The sequence below is a fragment of the Chrysoperla carnea genome, chromosome 1 (genome assembly GCF_905475395.1).
Source record: "Chrysoperla carnea chromosome 1, inChrCarn1.1, whole genome shotgun sequence".
Classification (NCBI taxonomy): domain Eukaryota; kingdom Metazoa; phylum Arthropoda; class Insecta; order Neuroptera; family Chrysopidae; genus Chrysoperla; species Chrysoperla carnea.
Window position 1 is genome coordinate 139481856 of NC_058337.1, and position 27790 is coordinate 139509645.

The following is a 27790-nucleotide window of genomic DNA, read 5'->3' on the forward strand; positions in this document are numbered from 1 at the left end:
AAAGGAAATTTAACGGAGAGTCTTCTTAGGTATGTTTCAAGTGCGAGCTAATGGTTACACACTGGACAAAACAAAAAAATTTGCGATAATCATCAAAATCAATTCAGTTTGGAAGTATGACATATAATTTTAACATATAAATAATTACTATGGAAAAGAATGGTCAAATAAACCTGGCTCTATTCATTTCGAAAAGTGAAATGGTAAAATAATTAGATAATTCAAAACAATAATTCCAAAGAAGGAAGTCAACTCAAATATTTCAATTTCATTTAAAATATTTCCAAAAATTTATCCCAAAAAATGATATCCCTCTAAATATCCTTTTCATCTCATCTGATGTCTTTGACCATCACTTTGATATTGATTTAAGAAGGAGTGTTATAAGTTTAAAGTGTTTATCTGTGCGTCTATGTGTTTCTCAGTGGCATCGTTGCCCCTAAACGGTCGAACCGACATGATTGAGAACATTCTATAGCTAAGTTTCCAAAAATCGGTTTATAAGGATTAAATCGAATTTGTTGGGAGTTTTTTGGAAGAAAATCTGACGTAGTAAAATGTGTTGAAAAAAAAATTTTCTTTTATCGGATCTATTGGTTTTCAACGAGTTTCCAACTACTACATTGGATAGATAAAAAGTGAACATTACACATCATAACCAGAAGACATATCACGGGTAACGTAGGCCATTATAAAAATGCAAAAAACAAAAAACAAATTGGCTGTTGTTTTTATAAACTCAGTTTTTCCCCAGATTTCAAAAACTAATGTTTAAAAACACAATATATATTGATTTTATAGTATATGTTAATTCTAGAAAAACTTTTCATAAACAATATTCATTTTTCCATGTAAATAGAGCTGTTGGAAAACAAAAGTATAGTAAAAAAATAAAGCAAAACAACTGAAAAAAATCACTACTGAACAAAAAAAAAACAACATCGCCTCTGTTTTAAACAACTGCATTATATATCATTATAAAAGTATTATTAAAACCAAAAAAACATTTAAAAAAAGACGATTATAGAACATAAGCATTTTACAAAAAAAAAAAAAAAAAAAAATATATATATATATTTTATAATGTCTTTTTCTAGTCATATTGTACGGATGATTTTTAAATATTCATGTAGGGTTGGCAACCATGTTGATATGTGTCTGGAACACTGGTCTGACATCTGACGATAAAAATTCGCGCTAAAACCAGACAAGTTTTTATACTTTTTTTTTTATTTGTAATAAATGGACATACATATAGGAAATTTATCTAAAAATAATCACTAACACAGTTTAATTGTTTAAATTCTCTTCATTATTTTGAATGTGAATGAACTGTTTATAATTATTTAGTTTTCATAGGGTTGACACTTTTGAAAAATTACAAACCGGAGAGTAGGAAAATCTCCTACAATTTAGATTTTTCCGGTGTATCTTTTAAAGACAAAGTTAAATGCAAAGAAAAATTAAAGTTGTATCCTCTTAGCGTATTAAAATATGAATACATACTTAAATAATAAAAACATGAGTCAGTCAGTATACTCTACGCATGTACCTATACTTAACCACACAAGTGTTACCGAGAAATTTTAAACAAACAAATGTATACCGACTTAAAAAAACCGGAAATTTAATTTAAAAAAGTTTTCATTTTCATTTTCATCCGCATATTTCATTAATCGTCCCGAGAACGGAGAAAAGTTTGAGTTTCCAGTCTCAAATCGGAGAGGTGACAAATGTCTTACCAATAATTGTCTGTTTTGATATTTAAGAGTTTAGGATCTAAGCTCTCGAAAACTATATTTGTCCATGTCGCAAAAAAATTCCCAAACTTCAGTCTTTTTCAATAATTACATGCACCGTACTATACGCCTCGACAAAGCCTCTTTAAGATATGAAAAAAAATTTAAAGGTAACTGCAATTACGAAAGAGTGATCTTATCGTTAAATGATATCATCGATGAAATTACAAAGGAGAGATGCGGAAAGATTGAGGCGATTCGGTTCATACTGGAAGCTAGAGATCGAAGATTGGTAGCAGTAGGACATAGAGACATTTAAATCTTGGGAAAAACTAGCCTATTACAGGAAACTTTGGTGTTGAAATGAATTTTTAAAGCTGAAAGGAATGCGAGGAATGTGACAGGAAGAAGAAAGGATAGAACACTACTGCGTCAAAACTCGATATTGGTGATTATCGGCGATCCAAATTCTTGGAACACATAGGCAAAATTGAGAAGAATTTGAGCTTTAAAATAGTTGGCAGGGCTTCAGGGGCGAATTTTTAAAAGTAGGTCTCCGAATGTTCGTCTCTGAGTGAGTCCCAGTACTTATTTTTGGTTATTGACTTCAAAAAGAACAGAAGAAGCGTTATGAAATCACCCCGTATACATATTATAGAAAAAAATTTACATACACACAAAAATTGTATTCATATAAACTCACTCGAAACACAAATGTATGTTTATACATATAATAGTGCCGACAAATCCATAAAAAACCAAATCTTATCCGTTAATACGCGTAAGTGGTAAGATTTAGCACGATTTACGATATACATTAGTTTGTTTAAAAATAATTCATTATGATTTTTCGAATATTTGAATGAGGTAATAATAATATTAATGACATGTTTACTATAAAATAGGTAATAAAACAAACCCAACACATCAGTTCAAATAGTGAGTGCAATAATGTCTTATTTTTTACCCGACTACATCCGAAACAAAACAGGGTAGAGTCAATTTATTACTTTTTATACCATGTATTTATAAAATAGATCAAGATATACTAAGATTAGTCACAAGTTTGCAACGCTTAAGAAGATAAGAAAGGATTGGATAATACTAGGGATTTCAATAAAATACATTTTTTGATTAACAAAGTTTCCAAAAATCACAAAAAATTCCTAGGTCACCGGGCTTCTTTTTATTAATTTATCGTTCAAAGTTGGCTGAAAAAATGATAAATCATATAGGTTATCTTTTTCAATTAGATATTTCTATATCAACGAATCTAGAGAGTGTGGTAAAAAACTATCTAAAATATTTAGACAATCTTGTAGTTTATAATAATACCATAAAAATATAAGGTTTTCGATGATATTAAAACAAAATTTTAATTGAAGAGCGATATCTATATTATCAAATTTTTAAGCATCACTTGCACACAATATATTATATATTTTTGTAGTTGCGTGGTATTGTAAAGCCAAAATTAACTCATTATTTAACTACAAAGCATATATTTGGTCTATATGTATGTACCGTGCAATAAACCAAAACTTTTTTACAATACTGTAAGTTTACAATCACCTTAAAAGAACAAAATAAATTAAAAATTTTAAAACTGACTTCACCAAAAATGAAGTCTTTCCATAGTCGGGTTTTACTTCATAACTTAATTTATTAATGTTGTTTAGTGTTTAGTTTTTTTTTTTAGAACTATTAAAACAAACATAGAGGAAATGTGTTCTTAATGTATGTTAATTCATTGCATACATAAATGACATGCATGCATGTATAGACAGTCGCTATGACACACTGTCATGCCATTTATGTACAACTGTTAAGTATCTCTATACAGAATGTTCGATTTACATCTTGGCATATAAATATCACGAGTTTGAGAGAGTACATGCGTTAAGCAATGTATCTAAATGAGAGGTATTATATACATGTGTTGAAGCTTTGATATCAGTTGAGATAGTTGTAAGACGCTTAGAGAGTGGGAGTTTCTTAGTTGAATAGATGAACTACAACAAATTAGCCACGATACAAGTGACAATGGCAATTTCATATTCTAACACTTATAATACCTCTTACTTAGATGCATTGCTAAGGCATGTACTCTGTCATACTCGTGATAATTATATGCCTAGATGTAAATCGAACATTCTGTATATTATAAATGTGGAAGTAAGGATGTTTGTTTGTTTGTTTGTGTGTTTGTTATACTTTCACGCAAAAACTATTGAATGGATTTGAATAAAACTAAACAATAATCTAGTGCATACATCAGAATAACACATGAGCTATAATTTATAAAGATATATTTAAAAAAAATTAATTGTTGAAATACCATGTATAGACAGTGTTGATTACGCAATCGTTTGAATTTTTAGGTCATGTTAGAAAAGAAAGATAGCCACTCTTACTATAATACATACTTTAAAACTTGCGCCCTCACGGGTAAACAGTGACGCTTACGAAAAATGTTTCAAACAAAAGATGTTTATTTTGTTATAAGGAACATTTCATATATTTAAATTTTTATCTCTAACGGTTTACAAGATGAGTCCTACGGATCCGAGACCCAATTGATCTAGGTTGCTCATTTACGAACTCAACCTCACTTCTTACGTCCTGAGCACGCTATAAAAATTTCAGCTGGATCTCTCTTTTGCGTTATCGTGGTAACAGACGGGCAGACAGACATACAACCGGAAATGGACGAATTATTTGATGTTATAAACACCCATATCAAAATTTTGTTCGTAGCATCAATATTTTTAAGCGTTGCAAACTTGGGGCTAAACTTAACATACTATGATATATTTCATATATACAGATTATAACAAATTATATTTATTGTTTTGACATTTTTAAGACAGGGTGAATGAGAACAATTTATGGACATCTATCCTGAAAAACGCGGGCGTAGCCCCAGGTAAGAGCTAGTATTGAAATAGAACATCACGATAACAATACATAAACTTAAAGAATTGATGATTTAAATACCATGTATATACTGTTAATTGAATACTATAAGTTGGATTTCAATCATTTCCAATTTCTGATTTTCCTTTTTGTTTATTAATCAAAAAATTTTTTGAAAAACAAATCACTAACCCAATATTATTATTTTATGAATAATTTTAAGCTATCGAGGTTTTACTGCATTTAAATATATCTGAAAAGCAATATTTAATTTGTAATGAAAGAGTCCATTAGAAAATTAATTCCTAGGACAAAATTTGTTATTTGATGTTGCTAATGGGCAGCTTATAAACATGAATTATTAATGATTATGAATTTTTTATCTAAAAAATAGTGATATACGAATTTAGAATGCAAGTGATTATATTTAATGCGTTTTACGTTGAACTTAAAAGCTTAGTCGTAAACAAATATATTTTCTACAGAATATAATATAATCTTTAGGGGAATCATCGGTATTAAAATATGTAATGAAGTCTTACCTTGTTTTCAAAAAATCAAAAATGATGAAAACATAGATAAAAGATCAGGTACTCACCTAAAACAGAACAAAAGATAAAAATTAGTAAGTGAACATTGTCTGCACAATTTAAATACAATTTTACTGAGGCAAATCTTGAAAAACCCAAGTACGTTTTTAAAGTACTCGGTTTAATTCAAGTAGTTCGATCTTTAAATTCTGTTGTAAGAAAAATTTATATTTAGCCAAACTATCAATTCGAATCAATTAAATGGTAATATCAGGCTCTAAAACACACTTGGGAGTCCCCAAAGTTGGCCTCGGTAAAACAACTCAAGTATAAATAATGAAATTAAAGCCATAATTTTCTTGTATATTTTAACAAATTTTGATTAAATTTGCTTGTCGTCACTTAGTAAGTCTTGTACATCTCCTTGTCTCAGTGCACCTAAACAATTTTCTAATATAAGGATGAATTTATGTTAACTTCGAGTTGAGATATAGTTATTGAAATAAATACCACGATACTCGAAATACAATTTAAAAAAACATACAACAGACTTACATTTCGCCAAATATCGATATTTCGATTGCAACGCAATCATCGTCAGTAGCTAAATTTATTCATATAATATATAACACAAACATTTTTCACAAATAAAAATACTATTTTTTCTTCAAATTTGTGATAATTTTAGTAATTTTATTTTTGTAAATCGTTACTGTAATTATTGGTAATGTTTTTCATATTTATTTTTAATTTTGTTAAAAATATTTGTAATGTGTTATACGAATAAATTTAGCTACTGACGTAGCCTTGTTTTCACTTGTTTTAATTGTATTTTTTAAATAAATTTTCTTAATATGTATAAAATTTTATTTCGAGTATCGTGGTATTTATTTCAATAACAATTTCATATGAAACTGTAATAGTACATAAAACTGTAAGAGAGTTCTAATGACTCACTGCAAAATTTATGTCAGATTATTCCGCCAAAATGACGTCGACTTATGTAACCCCTCGAGTTTTGCGGATATAATAAGCCTTTCATGGCACATCCGAGATGTAAGTCACGTGAATCGTATTACATAAGATATTGTAAAGAAAAAAAAAAGAAACATATACAATTTTTACACGGCATACAAGACATCTTATAAATATTCATACACAATATAATATTTACATGTTGTTATTCCGTGTTATATTCACTTATTGGAACGCAACAATACGACAAAAAAAATTAACGTAAGCATAAAAGAAAGTATTTGAAGTTTGTTTCACTTTAAATACTTCAATATTTTTGAAAAATTACTTGTAAGATATTTTTGGTAGTACCAATTATATGTTATTTATCTTTTTTTAGATGTAAAAAAAAAGTGCTGAAAATTGTTCGTGATAAACATTGAGGTTATATTTGTAATTATTGATTGTGAAATGGGGAAGGAGTTGATGTATTTTCACCTTAATTTAATTTTTATACCCTATATCTCTATATATTATAAATGCGAAAGTAAGCATATTTGTTTGTTTGTTTGTTTGTTTATTACGCTTTCACGCTTTCAGCTTATCATATGTAGGTTTAACGAAAAATATACTCACGGTCCACAAATGTACTGCTTAGGAAAAAATACGCTAGACAAATAATTAGAACGCAAAAATATCATAAATGAAAGTTTATCTTTATAAACGGCATTAAAACGGAGAATTCTCAAGTTTACATACGTTAATTAAAATACAATTAAGCAAAATATTTGTACATAAAATAATGAACAGGACTGTACCCAAACACTAATTTAATTACCCTACAAAAAAAAAAAAAGAACAAACTTAAACGTCTTTTAAAATATTCATTAGAAAATCGAGCGAAAATAAAACGTTAAAAAGACATAAGAGTAAGTAACGTTCAAATAAAGTTCATTTAACTTCAACATTTAGCACCATTTCTCCAACTTTTTCACCTCCTGTAGTATATACAGTGGAAAACGATTACAGCGATATTGAAGAGATAGTATAATTATGATCGTTATTATGGTTCTCCCAAAAAAACCAAAATCCGCTCTTCATAAACACATTCGCCAATTACATAAAAAACAAATTCAAGTACTGACGGGGAGGCAGCAGCTTTGACCTGCCTTCACTTTGGTACGCCTATGTACGTGAAGTTTCAGAGATGTTGATAGCAGAAATTGGTTCCAGTTTTTAACCAGGAGGAAAATAGTTTCTGGCCTAAAAGTATTTTAAATTAAACAGCATTTTTAACGTAGCCGACTAAATCAATAACAAATGCAGATCAAGGAAAGGTGCAGCTTATGTAGCTTCTTCAGGATTCAGTGTTATCGATTGAAGAAATTGGTATGGGATTTCATCCCTCATATAAGATTTAAGATAAATCAGAAATAATTCTTCCAATCTTCAAAGGAGTCCGATTTTTGCATTTTTTGGATCAAAATAGCTCTAAAAAGAATTTAAATAAAAAATACTTTATAAGAACAAGCTTTCATTGTACTAAAAATTAGAAAATAATTTTATCTATGAGTCACTCATACATGATTATTTGTAAAAGCTTGAGGTGCTCAATATGTTTGTATGTAACTATGTTTTTTTGAGGTGGAATCTTGGAAGTGAATTTTATATTGAGCCTCATTACCTCCAGCTTCGATCGCGCGCGCTAGAAATTTTTATGTGAGACCTATTGGGTCCTCTGTGGGTTGCCCTATAGGGTCCGCACATAGGGATGTCACGCATAGACCTTTCTGGCCCTGATTGGGCAATCCCACTTGTGCCCCAATGGGGAAATTCAAAAAAGGTCCCATTAAGGCATTTCCAATTGTGCCCCAATGGGGAAATCCAAAAAAGGTCCCATTAAGACAATACCACTTGTGCCCCAATAGGGAAATCCAAAAAAGGTCCCATTAAGGCAATACCACTTGTGCCCCAATAGGGAAATCCAAAAAAGGTCCCATTAAAGTAATCTTTCTTGAGCCCCCATAGAGAAATCAAAAGAAGATCCCATTAAGGTAATCTTTCTTGTGTCCATATGGAAAAATCCAACAAAGGTCCCATGAAGACATAATCCTACTTGTATTTCTTAAAAAAATCACAAAAAGATCTCATTAAGGCATCCCAATTTCAGTCTTAATAGGAATAGTCCAAAGTGGCTCCATAAAGAGCATTTTAAAGTAGATCCTACTAAAAAAATTAATTATCATAAAAAAATTGACAGGACTAAATTTTTTTCTGCTATTATTAAACTTAATATCATAATAATAATAATAATAATAACATAACCAGTAGAATCTTTTAATATAGTAAAATCATTTAAAAGAATATTTTTATTTATCAGTTGAGACATGCGTTTTATCTAAAAAACATTATATTGCTTGATATAAATTATATGTAGGTAATAAAGTTAATAATAATTATATCAATTAAATCGGATTCACTTACGACTTGCTTACGATAAGTAGGACTAGATTCAAGTTGGTTATTAAAATCAACAAAAGTATCGTTATCATCGATGGGAAAATCAAATTTTTTGCTTTTTTCACCAGTATTTTGATTTTCATCAACACCGTCGCCAAAACATTTCTTTTTTAAGATGTTTTTTATCTCCTTCATGTCATTAGCTAGTTGATTAAACTCAGCAGTAATTTGAACAACAGTAGAGTTCAATTGGCTAATTTGTTTACTTATACTCGTAAAACATGTAATAACATCCATATTTTTTATTGAATCTGTAAAAAAAAAAAAAGTTATAGGATGTATGTTTCACAATTCGTTAAGTTTAATTTTGTCGATTTTGTTTTATTTTTTTTTCATTATAATATTCAAATTTTACCTTTACAAGTTACAGACGTCTTCTTTATCGAATTTTTAAACTTATCAATTTTACAACTTCGTGTAGGTGACTTAGTTGTAAGAGATTGCTTCGAATTTGAGTCATCGTGCAGACTGCTATTAAAACTACTGTTACTGCTGTTCTTCGCAGAATTATGTAACTTCAACTTCTTATTGTTGAATTTATTTCGCGGTGACACTCTTTTCCGCTTCAGCAATTTTGATCGACTGGTTGAAGGTGAAGAGTCACTAGTTTCGTGTGATAAATCCTGGGTTGATTGTCGAAAAACGTCATTATTATCATCACTATCCAGGTCAAATGATCCATCATTTTTTTTCCCCTTTCTTTTATCATTTAATTGCAATGAAGAATTTTTTCTCCCTGAGGACTCTACAGAAAAAATTAGAATATTCATTGTCTGTATTATTAATTTAATTATTTTAATATTTAAAACTTAACCTGTATCATCAAATTCTACTTCAAAGGTGTTCAATTCTTTTTGTAAATTTTCGATATTATTTTTATTTGACTTCATTTTTAATAATTTAAGATCTTTCGAGGCCTGTAGTTTAGCGGAATCTTCTTGTTTAATATTTTCAAACGTTCTTCAGCTTCTTCATATGAATCTGTAAAATAAATATACCATAATAATAAATTTTCTGAATAATACACAGTAATAAATATTTAGACATACTTGCTCTTCCGCGTATTTCAACATTATAATCAGGCCATTTAGAGGAAGGCTTAGCACAATTTTTAACTATCGCTTGAAGCTTGCTGTAATTCGACTGATCAAATGGACCAGGCATAAATTTACAACGACAACTGTTATTCTTGTCAAGGAAAATCCAATTAGCCGGGGCAATATCGATCTCTTCAACTTTTCCGTCTTCTTTGGTTTTGGAAAATAATACCAAGTAAAATCGCGATAGTTTCCTAGAAATAAATAATCAAATTATTATCTGTAGATCAACAGTAAGAAAAGTTAATTATTTTTGACATGTGCCTATTTAATGGTTAAACAGAAAAGAAAAAATTTGTATATCAAGCAGCATATTAGTTATGAAAATAATTTGTATGAAATTTATACAAAATTAATTTCATAATCGTATATATTTAAAATAGAAGTCGTGACACTTGAAATAAAATTTCATTGAGCTAGACCAACATCTAACAATTTTTAGAAAAATACTTTTATAAAAAAATTTTTTTTAAGAAAATTATTGCAAGAAAAAATTTTAAAATACCTTGATGGGATTTTAAAAAATATTTTTTATAAGAATTTACTTTTTGAAAATTTGTGTCTGCTTTTGTTAAGTCGCGTATCTTAAAATACAAATAATCTATAAATATTATCCAAGTATGAAAATACAAAATATTTTTAATTTATATTTTTCAAAAAATAAAAACTATCATTGTTCGTTAAAATTCTATTGTTTATACACAGAAAAACTGCCTGAAATACTCTAACAACTAATGTTTCAATTTATTCTATGCTTATTACTTTTCGAATACTTACTTGTCTTCAGTCATTTTCAATCACTAATGCTGGAATCACCTTTAAAAAATTAAATTATTTTTTTTGAGAATTTAATTTAATATCAAAGATTCTTAGTATTAAATTTATTTTAACAGTATAAGTATATTATGAAATAAAAATAATTTAAACTAACAACCACAAGTAACCTGCTTTAACTTGCACTCGCGTAACGTTTGCCTTCCGTACTTAACTTCAAACTATCGTCTTTTGTTTGGTATGAATAGTGAATACCACCATCCATCGATATACTAATGCGTAATACTTAGTTTCTTCACAGTACACATATATACACATATACAGGGTTAATCTATATAACTGGTCCATGGAGGCGGAGTTTACATACATAAGGGCTTACCCTTATACAAAAATTTTTAAATAGTAGGATATTTTTGAATCATTCAAAATTGTAATTGACCATTTAGAAACCTTTATTGATTCGTTTTAACATGAAATATTTATTGTTTTATTGCTTAATTGCTTTACAATGAGACAGATAATATATTTGAAAATAGATATTTTTTATTATTTACAAAAATCTCCTACTATTGGATATTTGTATATCCAATGAAAATATTAAATTAAATTAAGGGGGTCAACTTAAAATACTCAATGTACTCTATATGTTAACTGACCCTGTATACAAGACACAAAGGATCATATAAACAACTGTGTGCTATACTGTGGAGCGTCACTAATTTAGATTTAAATAAACTATAAATATATTGTCGTATCCCAGGAGTTGTTCCAGGAAACGGTTGAACCTTTTAATTAATTTTACTTGGTATTACCAAGGGCAGGACTTGCTGTCACCAGGTTGATCCTTGTACGTAGATCCCAAAACGGACGGTTACTTCCAATCACAAGTAAATTATTATAATTTACTAAAGTCAAAAACTTATTGTTGACTTATTCAGAATTCAGTTTATTACTTAAATCAATTTTTATATTGATTTTAATGTTACATGAAACTTCCTTCCTTTTTGCAATTTAACACTTGTTGACTTTTTTGTATTGTAATTAAAAATATACCGGAGACTGTATTTAATTAATTATTTATTTATTAAATAATATTACAATTTGAATAAAAATACTAATCTGATTTACATTGGATTTTGTTTCTCAATTTATATAATTATTATTGCTTATTCAGCAATATGTCGCCATGATCTATTGATCATGCTCTGTAAGAAATAATTTGGGAAATATAGGATAATTCAGGATACTACAATATATACTTCTTCGTATATTTTAGATGGAAACAAATGAGCAATCAGTGTCTCAGACATCTGATTTTTTTTGCATATATTGATAAAAAATTATATAACCTAAAACATTATTGAAAATGAAAAGAAGTTAGGAGTAAGTCTGAAAAGCCTTATTCCTTGAAATAGGCAATGTATCTTTAGTTGTATAGATGGAAGATCTGAAATCAAAATTATAATCATAAACAAGTGAAAACAAACAATTGACTGAGTTAATTGTTGAAATACCATGTATAGACAGTGTTGATTACACTGTCACATTACACACACATACATGTCACACATATATATATATATATAACTGATATACCCATATAATACTATACAATTTGCGCATAATTTGCGCTCTCACGGGTAAAAAGTGACGTTAACGAAAAAATGTTTCAATCAAAAGTTGTTTATTTTTTTATAAGGAACATTTTTTACATTTAAACTTTTGTTCTATCTCTAACGTTTTACAAGATGAACCAAGACCCAATTGACCTATGTTGCTCATTTACGAACTTGACCTCACTTTTTATGGCCTCAGCACGCTATAAATATTTCATCTAGATATCCCTTTTCGTTTTTGAGTAATCGTGATGACAGATGGACAGACAGACGACAGACGACAGACGACAGACAGACAGACAACCGCAAATGGACTAATTAGGTGATTTTGTGAACACCTATACTAAAATTTGGTACATAGCATCAGTATTTTTAAGCGTTACAAACTTGGGACTAAACTTAGTGTACCTTTGTATATTTCTTATACATGGTATAAAAATCAAATTTTTCTGATAAATCTTAAAAGTAACTTTGAATACACATATAACTTTTTTACACCTGTAACCACCGATATGGTTAAAATAAAAGTTTCTCCCAAATAAGTAAGGTAACGCTAGATTTCTTGTCATACGAAAAGATGGATATTGAATTGTAAATTGAGGGTTAAATACAGTGGTTTTTATTATGTGCCGATATTAAATTTGTTTATTGGTTTATGTTCAGCAATAAGATAAATTAATAACTAATAATTATAAGAAACTAGCTGTACCCGGTATGCATTCCAATACTACATAAAGTTGAAAAGTTTGATTTCATATTCTGTTTAATAAAGTGTTTCTTGATATAAAATATTTTTGGTTTTTCCGTTTAGTGCGTGCACGAATAAATTAAAATTCAAAGTGCCTTAAAGATTGACTGTCTTTATGAGTTTCGAAATTTTAAAAAACGGTCTACTCTATATAAATCAAACGGCCAAGTTGCGTGCTTAGATGATTTAAAGTATTAATGACTGACAAATGTAATTTGATTTGCTTGTTTAAACGTCAATATAAACAAACACTCAATACTGTTATTTAAATTATCATTTTTAAGGTAGTTGCTCCATTATGATAGTGTCAAAAGTATGAAAACTTAAGAATATTTCGAAATCAATTTCTGCTTGGTAATCGAAATACGTATTTACATAATAAAACAATTGATCTAGAAAATTGGGGCAAATCGAAAGTTATACGGGAAGAATATTTGTTAAGATTCCTACATACAATCAGTGACTGTATGTGATTAATTGCTTTCAATCCTTCTACTATAGTTGTTTCTGTTACAACCACAACACTCTACTTTAATCTTGTGCACAAAATTCTAAGTTTAAATGTGTCATGATTTTGGAGCTTCCATTGAAACTATGTGGTGGTTTCACGATTTTCTCATGCTGTACGTGTAAAATATGTCAAGTTTAATCGCAATTGTCTCATAAAGGATGTGGTAAATCTACTTGATATTTTTAACCCCATAACGAAAAAAAAAGGGGTGTTATAAGTTTGATCACTATGTGTGTGTGCCTGTCTGTCTGTCTGTTTCATCGTAGTGCTTAAACGGATAAACCGATTTTGATTTTTTTGCTTTCGTTTGAAAGGAAATTTAACGGAAAGTGTTCTTAGCTATGGTTCAAGTGCGAGCTTAGGGTTCCGTATCTGAAAAAAACAAAAACATTGGCGACCATCTTCAAAATGCTTTAAGGAAAAGGGTAATTAAATAGAGAGCGTTCTTACATATGTGTCAAATGCGAGTATAGGGTTCCGTACCCGGGAAATTTGTCGGGGGCTTTTTAAATTGTGTGAATTTCACATGTAATTTTATATGCATTTAATTTTTTAACTTTGTAAATTTTGTAATCGCGGAGCAACTACCTCAGGGACGATATCATTTGAATTCATATTACAAAGTACTGAAAACTCCTCTATAACATATCTTTTGTTTACAATTGCATAAATTATCTGGTAAAACACAAAGTAATTTTTCGCATGCACCATATTTACCGTTTAATGTCAACCCGTTTATCAAACATAAAAAGTAATAAAATAATAGGAGACTAATAATGATTTGAAAATAATAAAAAATTTTACCAAAATAAGTAATTATGGACGCGTATTAAATAATTCAAATAAAAAAAATATACGATTTTTTTAATTTTTTTTTTTTTTTTGACATGTACAATGATTTTCAATAAACGATTAGGTTGGTAAAGAAAATTATATAAAAGCGTAATAAAGGGTTATTATTTGCTCTATTCGATTCAATTCGAGGTTTAATTTCTATTCGAATGTAGGTAAATCTCATTTAATATTCTTTGTTTCAATTGTATGTATGTGTGCATGTATTGCATAACCTATTAGATTGGTTATAGATAGCCAACGTTTTCTGTGTGTTCGATTTTAATATTGTGTTTATAATTTAAGGGTTGTATATTTCATAGAAATCAATGTAATATGACACTTGAAATTTACATGATAAAAATACATGTTTAAACTTGTTTGAATCGCATTAGATCTTAAAATAATTTTACACGTGTTATGAGATTAGATAATAATTTCTGCTGGTGGGGGATTTTTGGAGTGGTGGTAATCATATAAAAAAGGCGCTCGACATTACGGTAATATCAGTTTTGTTATGTAGTCAATTGTTGAAGATCAATTTTATTAAAAAGTTAAAACAAAAATCAATTTATTTAAATCTCGCGCTAACATGTCAAAGCGAATGATCTTCAACAAATTGATTACATAACACATTTAAATACAAAATATTATATTTTGTTTACTTACTATAATAACTTTTGGCGCGAGTAATTTACCTCCAAGCTGAGAAATTATATTATCACTCTCTTAAAATCTTCTGTATACATCACATCCTAATATACATTTGACTCGAACGCTGAATAATTTTGTCATCTATTATAACTGATCATCATTTATTATAACTGATACATCAAGTCACATTTTGTTGTAAAAATACCAATTGTAAAATCTGAAAATAAATTGTAAACGACAAAAGAAGAGACACATTATTTCAATAAAAGTTTCTTACCTGCATTTGAAGTGTTTAATTTCATCGTTGTCTATCATCCTTGTCATCCAGCTACAGCCGTAAAGGATTCTCATCAAATTATTTAATAAGTTTCCACAAATAAGCGACATCGTAGCAGATCTGGAAGCTCCACATGGAATAAGGATAACGAGCTAAATTATACATCTCGTGTACGGGTGAGTATTAGTTTTATGAAATATATTATAAATACCTGTTGCGATTCGAAATAGGATTGTTTCGGTACGGATTGCTGCGCTATATATTTGGGACGGATAGTTCATTGCTGTCACCAAATTTATCACTTGATAATATTTATCACCTTTAATCATTTGATAACATTCATCACGTTTAAATTCATCACTTTGAATTGCATTCTGTTTACACGTGTTTGCAAGTTCATTGCTGTCACCAAATTTATCACTTGATAATATTTATCACCTTTAATCATTTGATAACATTCATCACGTTTAGATTCATCACTTTGAATTACATTCTATTTACACGTGTTTACAAATTCAAAATCTAAATGTCACATCTATTGCATGAATAGTATCTATTCATGACAAGTGCATATATGTCAATGGCAGCATAAAGACGAAACATCACATTGTGACTTCTATATATATATTCCACAAAAAAATCTTAGATCATTTGATGCATCAAACGACTTCCGCCAATGAACAAATAATTAATATCGAAGCAATTATTAGTTTAACTGACACCAGACGAAAAGTAATATTGTTATAATATTACAATTGTTGTGTGGTTTACACTTATCCAATACTAAAGCTACGGACCTCAAAAGCACGTGGTGAAAACGTAGCACAATTTTTCCACAACTTTCACCTTTAAATTATAAGTTTTCGCCAGGGCCATTACTCTGTCTAATATAAAACGATTTAACATACGAACCACATAACAAATGGTAACATCGCTCCGTAAAACAAATATTTTCGTCATTGTGATTTAAATACATCAATTTAAATCACAAATCTTAAAATCACAATTTGAATATTTGCAAAAAGCATAGCATTTGCAAATTTTCGAACAATAAATGCTTCGAGTTATAAGTAAATAATAAACCACATTTTCTTAAAAAACCCTTTTATTTCTCTCTCTCTTTATTTTCCAAAAACAAACATACATAACAAACACATAATTCTTTATTATCACACCTTTTTTTGCGATTTGTTTCTGCTGTTGTTGTTTCTGTTTTAGGAAAACCATTTTCACTCATTATCTGGTATTGCATCCGATTCGTGGAAATCTGAAAAGGAAATTACAAGCTGAGACTACAATAGATCTTACAATTTAAGGAAACAGTCACCATATTCAAATTCGGAATGTCAACCAATCAATCAAATGGCGCAGTCCCACGGACTACACCAGCAGCTCAACACCAATCAACCTTCAGCACACCACCATCACAGCCCATACCATCTTGTACACCACCAACTGTTGTGACACAGGTACCAAGTGCTCCAATTAACGCAAACTTAATATATAATATCCACTCGGACGGTAGACTATCTCCGATTAGGCCGTGGCATTCGAATCCAACAGCTCCACCTATGCCCCAATTCCCTCCAATCCCCCTATTCCTACACGCAGTCAATTATATCCTAGTTTAAATCATCCCAATTTACCAAACACAAATAATAATAATATCCCCACTCCCAATTCCACGAGTGAAACCAATACGCCAAACCGCCGAATGAGCCAGCGTGAAAACATGGTGCAACTGATGGCAATTCAAAACCAATTATTAATAAACACACATCGTGAAATACAAAATCTCTCAGGACCTAATTTTCATCCAGATATGTCTCAGTTATGTCAATCTATCCCAAAAACAGATGGTGATAATCCTATGCAGTTTTTAGAATTTATAATTAAAACTGAGAAAATTGTAAATCTCAATATTTTGCCTATCAACAAACTTATAAGGGGCTTAGTGTCAAGAACTGATGGTGAACTACAGTTGTGGTTATCCAGGCTAGCGACATCATCAAATGATTGGATTGAAATCAAAGCTAACCTGTTAAATAATTTCCTATCTCCCACACAAACTTCGCGTGTCATCTTGACCAAAATTTTCAGATATCAAACCGTAAACGAAAGCTTAAAACAATATATTGTCGATCTAGAGAATACCGCCAAAGCACTAAACTTTAATGACGAAACACGCATCGTCACACATATCCTAGACAGCGCAAATTCTAAATATTTACCCTTGTTATCAACCATTTTTCCTCCTCCAGCTACGTTCCGTCAATTATACGATATCGCAAAACGTGCCGATGAAAGCACCTCTCGTTTACTCGCAGCTACCCAACGCGAGACTCCTAACAAGTCATAGCAACAACTAACGACTGATAAACTCGAGGCACCTCCACCTAAAGGCCATAAATTGTTTGCCTCCTTGTCAAATAGCCACGAGTTTAAATATTCTAATAAAATACCTTTCATTAAAATTGATGTGTTAGGGCAAAAATATCAATGTATGATTGACACCGGATCATCGTACAATATCATCCGTTCGGATCTGGTTCCAAAGCTGAAACATAAAAAACACCAAATCAGCAAAACCTTCAAAAAATTGACAATAGCAAACAACACCAACATTACCATTAACAAAGTTATCAATTTAATCATCAAAATTGAAAATTACACATGGAAAGTTCCGTTCCTCATCGTCAAAAACTTACCATGTTCAATCATCTTAGGCAATCATTTTCTACATAAAGTTAAAGCTAATTTAAATTTTCAAACTTGTAACTTTACGATTCCTAGTCGAAGTTTAAATATTCCCATCATTTTCAACTTTAACGATCAGCTCCACCTAGTCCTTGAAAATACAGCCAAACTCCGTCAATCTGAGCTCGAAAAGCTTGAAGAATTAAAACAATCCTACAAAGACGTTCTATGCAATAAAATCGGTCATGCTACAAACCATACGATGAAAATCCTTCTAAAAGATAGAACTCCTACGTATAAACATCCATACACAATGGCTCCTCCAAAAGCAGCCATTCTTCAAAATATCATAGACGATCTTCTTCAACAAAATGTCATCGAAAAGTGCACCAGCAGTTGGGCATCCCCAACATTTCTTGTCAAAAAACGCGATGGCAATTACAGGATCGTCCATGACTATCGAGAGGTTAACAAAAAGATATTATTCGACCCATATCCAAGCTCTCAAGTACAGGATTGCTTTAATTCGTTACATGGTGCAAAAATTTTTTCGAGTCTCGACTTAGTATCCAGCTATCATCAAATTGCCTTGGACAAAAACTCTAGAAACATCACAGCTTTTGTCACCCCACAAGGCCAATATCGATACTTAAAGGCTCCACAAGGACTAGCGAACTCATCCCAAGCTCTAAACAGAATTATGATGGACATTTTCGGAGATCTTAAATACAAATTTTGCATACCATACGCAGATGATCTTCTCATATACTCAAAATCCATCGAAGAACACTTCGATCATCTCCAAGAAGTTTTCGATAGGTTAAAATTACACGGTCTGACTGCGAAACCTGAAAAATGTCGTTTCTTCATGACCCGCCTAAAATACTTGGGTTTAATCATCGACGAGTTCGGCCAATCAATCGACATGTCCAAAGTTCAGGCCATAAACGATCTTCCTCCTCCAAGAAACCTTAAACAACTTCGTAGTTTCTTGGGCATGACAGGATACTTCATGAAATTCATCGAAAACTATGCCGATATCTGCCTACCACTAAATAAACTTCGACAAAAACATACAAAGTTTGAAATAAAAGAAGAACATCTGCGAGCTTTTAATAATCTAAAAGACAAACTTACCTCTGCACCAATTTTAAAATTTCCCGACTTCTCCAAACCGTTCATTGTTAGATGTGATGCTAGTGATCATTGTATAGCTGGAGTTTTACTCCAACGTGTGGATGATGTTCTCCATCCAATCGCATACACATCCAGGAAATTATCACCAGCAGAAGCCAAAACCCACATCTATGAAAAAGAAGCGCTAAGTTTGATCTCAACTATAAACAAATTTCAAGATTATTTACAACATGCCAAATTCATTGTACAAACAGATAACAATGCCCTATCATACCTCTTTAAGAACTGTAGAAATATAGGAAAATTAGCTCGTTGGCAATTGACTCTAGCAAACTTCCAATTTGACGTAGAACACATTAATGGCTCTATTAACAACATCGCCGATGCCCTGTCTAGGCTATACTCTGACGAAAACACGGAACAAACCTGCATAAACCCAACTAGCTTTCTATATGAGGACGCTACACCAGAGGACAAACTCTTATTCTTAAACGAAATGACTAACATTTTTCCAAACATCCGCACAGCTCAACTCTCTGACGAGAAGTGCAAAGACATCACGCTCCGACTGAATAACGGAGATGATGATGTACAAAACGTTTCTCTTCATCGCGGACTTCTGTGTCGCAAAACTGGGAAATTAAAAAAAAGACGTATTTACGTCCCAGAATGTATCCGTGGAAACATCTTACATTATTTCCACGATAGTCTTTTGTCCTCCCACCAGGGTGTAGTAAAAACATATAGCAACATCTCCAAACGTTTCTCTTGGGAGAATATGTACAAAGACGTTGTTTCATACGTCAAGTCCTGCGACACTTGTCAAATTAATATAAAATCTAAACAGGTCTAATAAGAAACAGCTCGGTTTAATACTGGTCTGTATCTAAACAGGTCTGTATCTAAACAGATCTGTTTAATACTGGTTTTGACCTGTTTAATACTGGTCTGTATCTGTTTAATACTGGTTTTAACCTGTTTAATACTGGTCTGTATCTGTTTAATACTGGTTTGACCTGTTTAATACTGGTCTGTATCTGTTTAATACTGGTTTTGACCTGTTTAATACTGGTCTGTTTAGAAACCTTTCTGGTTTTCAGTATATTATATTTTCTTCCCTTAACTCTTGTATCAAACTATTGATTTCATTTTGATGGCTGAAATTTCCCGCGTCACGTGATGCGCATAACAGCCGTAATCTGTCGCAAAGTTCGTCGATTGTATTCCAGTACACATAATCTTAGTGATTATTAGTTACTCGTGATAATGTTAGACCGCTACCAGAAGCAGGAGCCAATGGGTATAGATGTTTCTTAATGATTTTTTTATACTTTAAACCTCTAGTTCCTTGAATTTGACCCTGAGAGTCATAATTCCGTCTATTAGCGTTTGTTGATGTTACAATTTCTAAATAGTTACGCATGTCTTGCTCTGAAAAATTTTTTGGTATCTGTTTTACTAAAAGCTCATATAAACCTGATGTCCCGTCATACCATTTTTCGTTGACTTGTATATCGTTATGCTTAATGTGAACAACTGAATTACCTACATATAATCTATCAGCAGCATTATCATAACGTAATCCGTAAATATTATCGATAAGCTTATCATCTTTATTCGATAATATAAAATAAATGTATTTACCGGCCACATCTCCATAAGTCTTTGTAAAATGCTGAAGTGCATGATGATTATTCTCTGGTGATTTTATAATCTCCCTAAATACAACATCAGGAGTTGTATTTAGTTTAAACATGTATTTTTATCATGTAAATTTCAATGTCATATTACATTGCTGATTCATAAAAAAATATTAACATCCGGTCACGTGTCTTGAATTTTATCATGTTTATTTAAAGTGTCAAATTACAATATTTTTCAAGGTTAGATGTTATCTGTTTCAACATATTCTTGATAATTGCTGAGCATACAGATTCCCATAATAATATTCTTTTCTTGGAATTCAGACTTGCAAATTATTATCTAACACGTTCAAGTGTCATATTACATTGTTGATTCATAAAAAAATATTAACATCCGGTCACGTGTCTTGACACGTGTAAAATTATTTTAAGTCGATTCAAAGTTTGAACTTGTAACAGGATGATGATATCATATTTTTCAAGGTTAGATGTTATCTATTTCAACATAAAAAAAAAAAATAAACATCCGGTCACGTGTCTTGACACGTGTAAAGTCGATTAAAACAAGTTTGAACTTGTAACAGGATGATGATATCTTATTTTTCAAGGTCAAATCTATTTCAACATATTCTTGAGAATTGCTGACTAATGTCAACGTCCCGCCCCCCGTTAACCCCCCGTCAAGCACCACTATTGGTCAAAGCCAATGTCGTCATCCCCCCGTTTATGCTTAGGCAGCCATTCCTTCCCTCACCACACCTCCCAACGCCATCTTGATTTACTATTGGTCAATGACGTCATCTATCCCCTCCAACTTCGCATTCAACCGAGGTTTCCAACATTCACCTAGGTTTGCCCTTTTTTGAAAAGTGTACCATCCAACTGTGCTGAAAGTGGGCTGACTATACGACTCTGCAGGACCCATTTTGTAAACCACTAGAGATAGAACAAAAGTTTAAATAAGCGACTTCCATTCCTTATAAAAAAATAAGCAACTTTTGTCTGAAACATTTTTTTGTAAACATCACTGTTTACCCATGAGGGCGCAAATTAGGTGCAAATTTTATAGTATGTATTGTATATATGTTTTTTTTTTATTATTTTGTATTCCCGCCAGGCCTAAAATAAAAATTCAAATTATTAGTTCCAAAAAAAAAAAAAACACAACCAAAAAAATAAAAAAACCAACAAACAAAATTACCAAATAATACCTGTTCAAAAGTTTTCTTCAAAACAAAATCAATTAAAATCGCTCTCTTTTACTGGCGATCTTGGAGTGTCTACACGGATACTTTCCCCAACATGGATTTTTAACAAACCATCATTAATACAACACATGCTAAAGGTTTTGGGATATATACTTTGGAATGGCTATCAATGTTGTGGATAAATCGCATGGTGTCGGATATCGGAGTTTTATAGTACTTAAGTATCTTTTAAATTTTTATTATTTCATAAGTTTATAATAATTCAGCACTGTTTAGGGTGCACTCTTTAAATAGAACCCAACTTGGACATTTATTTTGTGCGCTGATCAAACGATGTCGCGAATCGACTTCAATTTTGGTTTGGTCAGTCGCATATCTAAAATTAAGTAATACAATAATTGGTTTTCAAGTGTTAATTGTTAAAAAAATTTTTTAATTGAACATAATTTTAACTTACCAAAAACGGTTTCTCATATAAGAATTTTTTAAACATCACTTGAGCCTGAGTTAATAAATTTATTTTTTATTATAGCCACTGTGCTATTTATTTGTTTTTGACAAAAACTTGACACACTATGAATAATTATTTCTTTCAATTAAAATTAAACTTATTATATTTCTCTTTATGTCAAAACTATTGACACATGTTTGGACGATCCTAACCTCATATTTTTATTGTAGATAAATTTAAAGGTCTGTTTTACTTTCGATATTTTCATTAATAAGTAAAAATAGTTTTGTTTTAAATCATATCAATTTATATTTCAATATCTAAAGTGGAACAATCCATTTCTATATAATATCCCCATATTGTAAACGTATTGTTCCTCAAAAGAATAATCATGTTTTAAAAATAGTTAATAAATACTTGTGTTGTTGCATTACATAAAATATTTTATTATCAACACATATTCCCCAGCTATCTTTTCAGATTTAACTGACTCTGGAGGAATTTAACAATAGAGCATAAACGGATGGATATCTGGCGGGCCCAGGGATAATCCATCAGATCACTATTCCACATATTAGACCCGCTCTCTGCATAAGTACAACCAAGCCCCTTTCACCATAGGCACAGTTTTTTCATTTACATTAAAGATTTTTTCATTTACATTTGGAGCAGAGCATCCAAATAAGAGTTGGAAGACGTTTGCAATATATTTTTCTCTACAATAAAACAATAAAATTTTTTTTTTCCAGTTTATAATCTTTAATTCTGTGTTTTAGTACATTTGTCATTAAAACATTTTACAATTTCGTTTGTTCAACACAATGCCAAGGACACGTTCGATGGAACGTAACAGAGATCGTACTGGTGATACGCCACAACCAATACCATCACCAGCCTCACCAGAAGCAATGTTTAATACGCCAGCTGCAGCTTCGGCAGTAAATAATGCAGCCATTTCCACACACCTTGCGGCCACTACCAATACATTGGACCACGCTGCACGCAATTTAGTGGACATGCAGCAAGCAATGCAACTTCAACAACGGCAAATATTACAGCTAAGTGACATGTTAACAAACTTAATACAACATTCCTCAAATGTTCAGAGCACAGACAATCCCACCACCTCCAATAACGTATTCGCCAAACCACATGTCGACTCCTTTTTAAAACAAGTCGATATTTTGAATATTTCCTCCCCTGACACAATCCTAAAATTTATAACCCAAGTACAGAATTTAGTAAATATAAATATTATACCGTACCATACATTACTAAAAATTTTAATCAATAAGTGTGCCGACAACGCACTGCAGTTCTGGACCGATTGCATTTCCAATTCGTTGGAATGGAACCAGATCAAAGCCAAATTATTTGATGTATATATTTCGCCAACAGCTAAACAGATTCTAATCGATAAATTTGTTCGACGTACCCAAACTGAACACGAACCATTTTCAGAATTCACAGGTTCAATAATTCGGTACGCGAAAATATTAAGTTCAGAACTATCTGAAAAACAAATTATCGAAATTATTTTTGCACATGCAAATATAGATACATTGAAAATCATGGGCTTAACCCCAATTCCTGGTTCATTCAACGAACTAAACCAATTAATTTGTCAAACTGAACAGATTCAGGCCAGACTGCAACCACCAAATTCTCAGCTTGGTATAAATTCCCCCAACGGTCAAAATTCCACTTCTAACCCCAAAACAAACGCGTTATCTTGTGCATATTGCAGGAAATTAGGTCACAGTATTACGCACTGTAGAAAGCGTAAATTTAACGAACGCACAAGAGACCAAAAATCCCAAGAATCGACCCCAAAAACTTATAGAGCACCCAAACACTTTTATCAACAATATTTTTGCGTCATTTTTACCAACCCAAAACGTTTTTATTTATGGCATTCCAGTCTTAACGCTTTTAGACTCAGGAGCATCCGTTAACGCTATTCGTTCTAAAATTTTAAACAAATTAAAAAAACTTAACACTTCAATCGAAATAAAAAAATCGTATATGTCAATTTCCTTACCTGGAAATAATACTTTAAAAATTTCATCAACTGTCGACTTACATTTCAAACTTAACAAATTTAGTTGGACTCAAACCTTCTGCATAGTCGACAATTTACCATTTGATTGCCTTATTGGATCAAAAACTTTAAAACACTGTAACATTGTCCTTGATTTTGCAAATTCTGACATTAAATTTAAACATGATGAAAATATCACTATACCTTTTTTAAATTCTACCAGTGCTGGCAACATAATATCAACAATTACTGAAGAAAGGATATTTATGGACAAAAGCCAAAACGTAAAATTAAACGCGTTATTAAGGCAGTATGACGATATTTTCTCTGAAATTCCTGGTCGTGCAAAAAATTTCGAATATCAAATCAAATTAAAGGATAATGTCCCAGTGGTTAAAAGTCCATATTATTTACCACCGGACAAAGCCAAATTATTAGAGGAGCATATCAAAAACCTCGTAAAACAAGGCATTCTATCCCCTTCTGACAGTCATTATTGCTCACCAGTATTTTTCGTGAATAAGAAGGACGGATCACATCGACTTGTAGTTGATTATAGATTTTTAAACAAACATATACAGTTCGATCCCATGAGCTCGGCCAATATAAATCACATTTTCTCTAGTATTGGTACCTCGAAGGTCTTTTCAGTGTTGGACATGACAAAATCGTTTTACCAGCTTAAAATATCGGATAATTCCAAACACGTGACAGCTATAATTACACAATTTGGAATGTATCAATGGAATACCTTCCCGTTCGGCTTGTGCGTATCAAGTCAAGCGTTGTCACGTTTTTTTAATGCTAATCTAGCTGAATTTCGCCATAAATTCTTGCTCATCTACTACGATGATTTAATCATTCATAGCCCGGATATTACATCGCACCTTCAACATTTAGAGCTCTTGTTTGCCAAAATTAAAGACCTTGGTATTACAGTGAACCAAGAAAAAGCTCGCTTTTGTATGTCTCGAATCAGACTTTTAGGTAGTGTCATTTCAGCTGATGGTCGATATATGGACCCAACTAAAATTCAAGCTATTGACCAAATGCCTACACCAAGAAATCTAAAACAACTTCAAAGATTTCTCGGTGCAGCTGCATTTTATTCCCGGTTCATACCATTTTTTAGTTCAATAGTCGCTCCGCTAAATGACCCAAAAAAGAAAAATGTCCGATTCAAGATCACGAATACCCACCTAGAAGCTATTAATAAATTAAAATCAGCCCTAATATCGGCACCTATATTAAAACATCCGGACTTTTCAAAGCAATTTATATTGCAATGCGACGGTTCATCATCAGGCATTGGCGCTGTTCTTTTGCAAGAACACGAAGACGGAATACATCCAATTATGTTCATATCAAAAAAGTTAAATCCCGCTGAACAGAAATACAACAGCCACGAATTAGAGATGCTAGCAGTTATACATGCTCTTGAAAAATTCAAAGAATTTCTAATCGACAGGCATTTCGTATTACAAACTGATTGTAAAAGTTTGCTTTGGCTATTTAATAGCCCAAGCAGATTCAACAAACTTTCACGTTGGATTCTCAAAATATCGAGATTTGACTTTGAACCCCAACACATTAAGGGACAGCATAATTGCATGGCCGACTTCTTGTCACGCTTGTTCGAAACCGAGATAAATGAGCTTAACTCAGATGATATTTCAAATATTGACGCAAAAAAGCAAAAATTGACATTGAATAGCCACGACCCAGGTTATTCAAAGCTATTAACAAAAATTAAAAACTCATTGGGTCAAAATTTAAATGATACTTCCCAAAATATACAGGAACTGAAATATGAAGGTAATCAAAACGAAGATTCAATTAATTTATTAGCAAGCACTCATTTCGATTTCTTATCAATAAAAAACGAACAAAAAAAATTAGATTTATGTAAAATCATTTTCCAATCAATTAATGACAATAATGGTCAAAATGTTTCTAAATTTTGCATGAAGGACGGTTTGATTTGCAAGTTAGCGGGTAAAAATAAATTAAAACGAATTTTATTAACCGAATCCTTGATATCCTACGTTCTAAATTACATTCATTACTAAAACATAATTGAGTGGTTCTAAAAACTAGAAAAATTTCCGGTTGTGTGTCGACACGATTCATTTCCAGTGGTCTGTTTGTCCGTAAACACTAAAACTCAAAAACGAAAAGAGGAAAAGAGATCAAAAGAGATGTCAAGTTGAAATTTTTATAACGTGCTTAAGGCGTAAAATGTGAGATAGAATTCGTAAATGAGTAACAAAGATCAATTGAGTCTTGGGTCTGCAGGACCCATTTTGTAAACCACTAGAGATAGAACAAAAGTTTAAATAAGCGACTTCCATTCCTTATAAAAAAATAAGCAACTTTTGTCTGAAACATTTTTTTGTAAACATCACTGTTTACCCACGAGGGCGCAAATTAGGTGCAAATTTTATAGTATGTATTAAATGGGAATATCAATTTTGAATGTGTGGCTATCTAAGAGTGGATATCTTGTTTTACTTACGTGACAAAAAAGAAACGATTGCGTCATCAACATGGTACTATTTATACATGGTATTTCTACAATTTACTCGGTCAATTGTTTGTTTTCACTTGTTTTAAATATTATTTAAGAAATCTCAGGATGAGACGTCATGAAACTAAGAATGTACAAAAAATATGGCACCGACATAAGACTCATTTTCTTTCTTAGCTTGTTGAACAACCCATATATATGTCACGAAAATCCTCTCGAGATACACCGCTACTGTACTCCTAATAAAATAAAAACTAAGCGTGAAAGATATTCAACTGTAATTTTATCATAAATAGAAAAAAGAAAATTTTACTGTACGATGATATAAAACCTACTAATTATTCTAACAAAACGATATTCAGTATTTTTTATTCACAATCAAAATTTAAAAATAATTAAACCTTTATATAAATAATTTCTTTATGAAAATATAACAAAACTGCCCATATACAGGATGTAAGAGAAAAACGAAGGTTTTCTTATTTGGCATATTTGATCTGTAACACTATTCTTTCATGAAATAAAGTTTTAAGTAGCTGTTCAGAATAACCGCTCCCGTGAGAATTTTTGCTGCTCTCGGACATTTTATCTTAATTCATAAGTAGGAAGTGCATTTTCCAAGACGACTTAGTCTAGGAAATACTTGATGAACTTTTTCTCAGTTCCTTGTTTGTGTGACATTGCTTGTTTTTTTCCAGTGCCCTTCAATTGAACAAGAACCGTAAACTCGAAAAAAAGTTTTTAATTTTTAATTAATAGAAAAGTTTTAATTAATAGAAAACTGTATGATAATTATTTTTTAGTAATCGTGAACTCGAAAAAAAGTTTTTAATTTTTAATTAATAGAAAAGTTTTAATTAATAGAAAACTATATGATAATTATAATAATAATAATAATAAATGTAACTGTATTTGCAAT

The 27790-nt window shown here is 31.1% G+C and overlaps 1 protein-coding gene across 2 annotated transcripts; it reads right to left on the minus strand.

The window, feature by feature from the left end:
- Positions 1 to 1132: 1132 nt before the first annotated feature.
- Positions 1133 to 10749, minus strand: LOC123305836. 2 transcript variants are annotated; one of them, XM_044887672.1, is made up of 8 exons: positions 10688 to 10749; positions 10534 to 10572; positions 9709 to 9950; positions 9474 to 9640; positions 9015 to 9404; positions 8624 to 8910; positions 5198 to 5253; positions 1133 to 1197 (listed from the first exon to the last, which is right to left on the minus strand). In XM_044887672.1, the coding sequence occupies exons 4-7, from the start codon at positions 9547 to 9549 to the stop codon at positions 5242 to 5244; spliced, it is 765 nt and encodes a 254-aa protein (XP_044743607.1). In that variant the 5' UTR covers positions 9550 to 9640; positions 9709 to 9950; positions 10534 to 10572; positions 10688 to 10749; the 3' UTR covers positions 1133 to 1197; positions 5198 to 5241. The 2 variants fall into 2 exon arrangements, with proteins under 2 accessions (XP_044743607.1, XP_044743608.1); XM_044887673.1 differs by having other exon boundaries at positions 10534 to 10697.
- Between the last annotated feature and the right edge of the window lie 17041 nt (positions 10750 to 27790).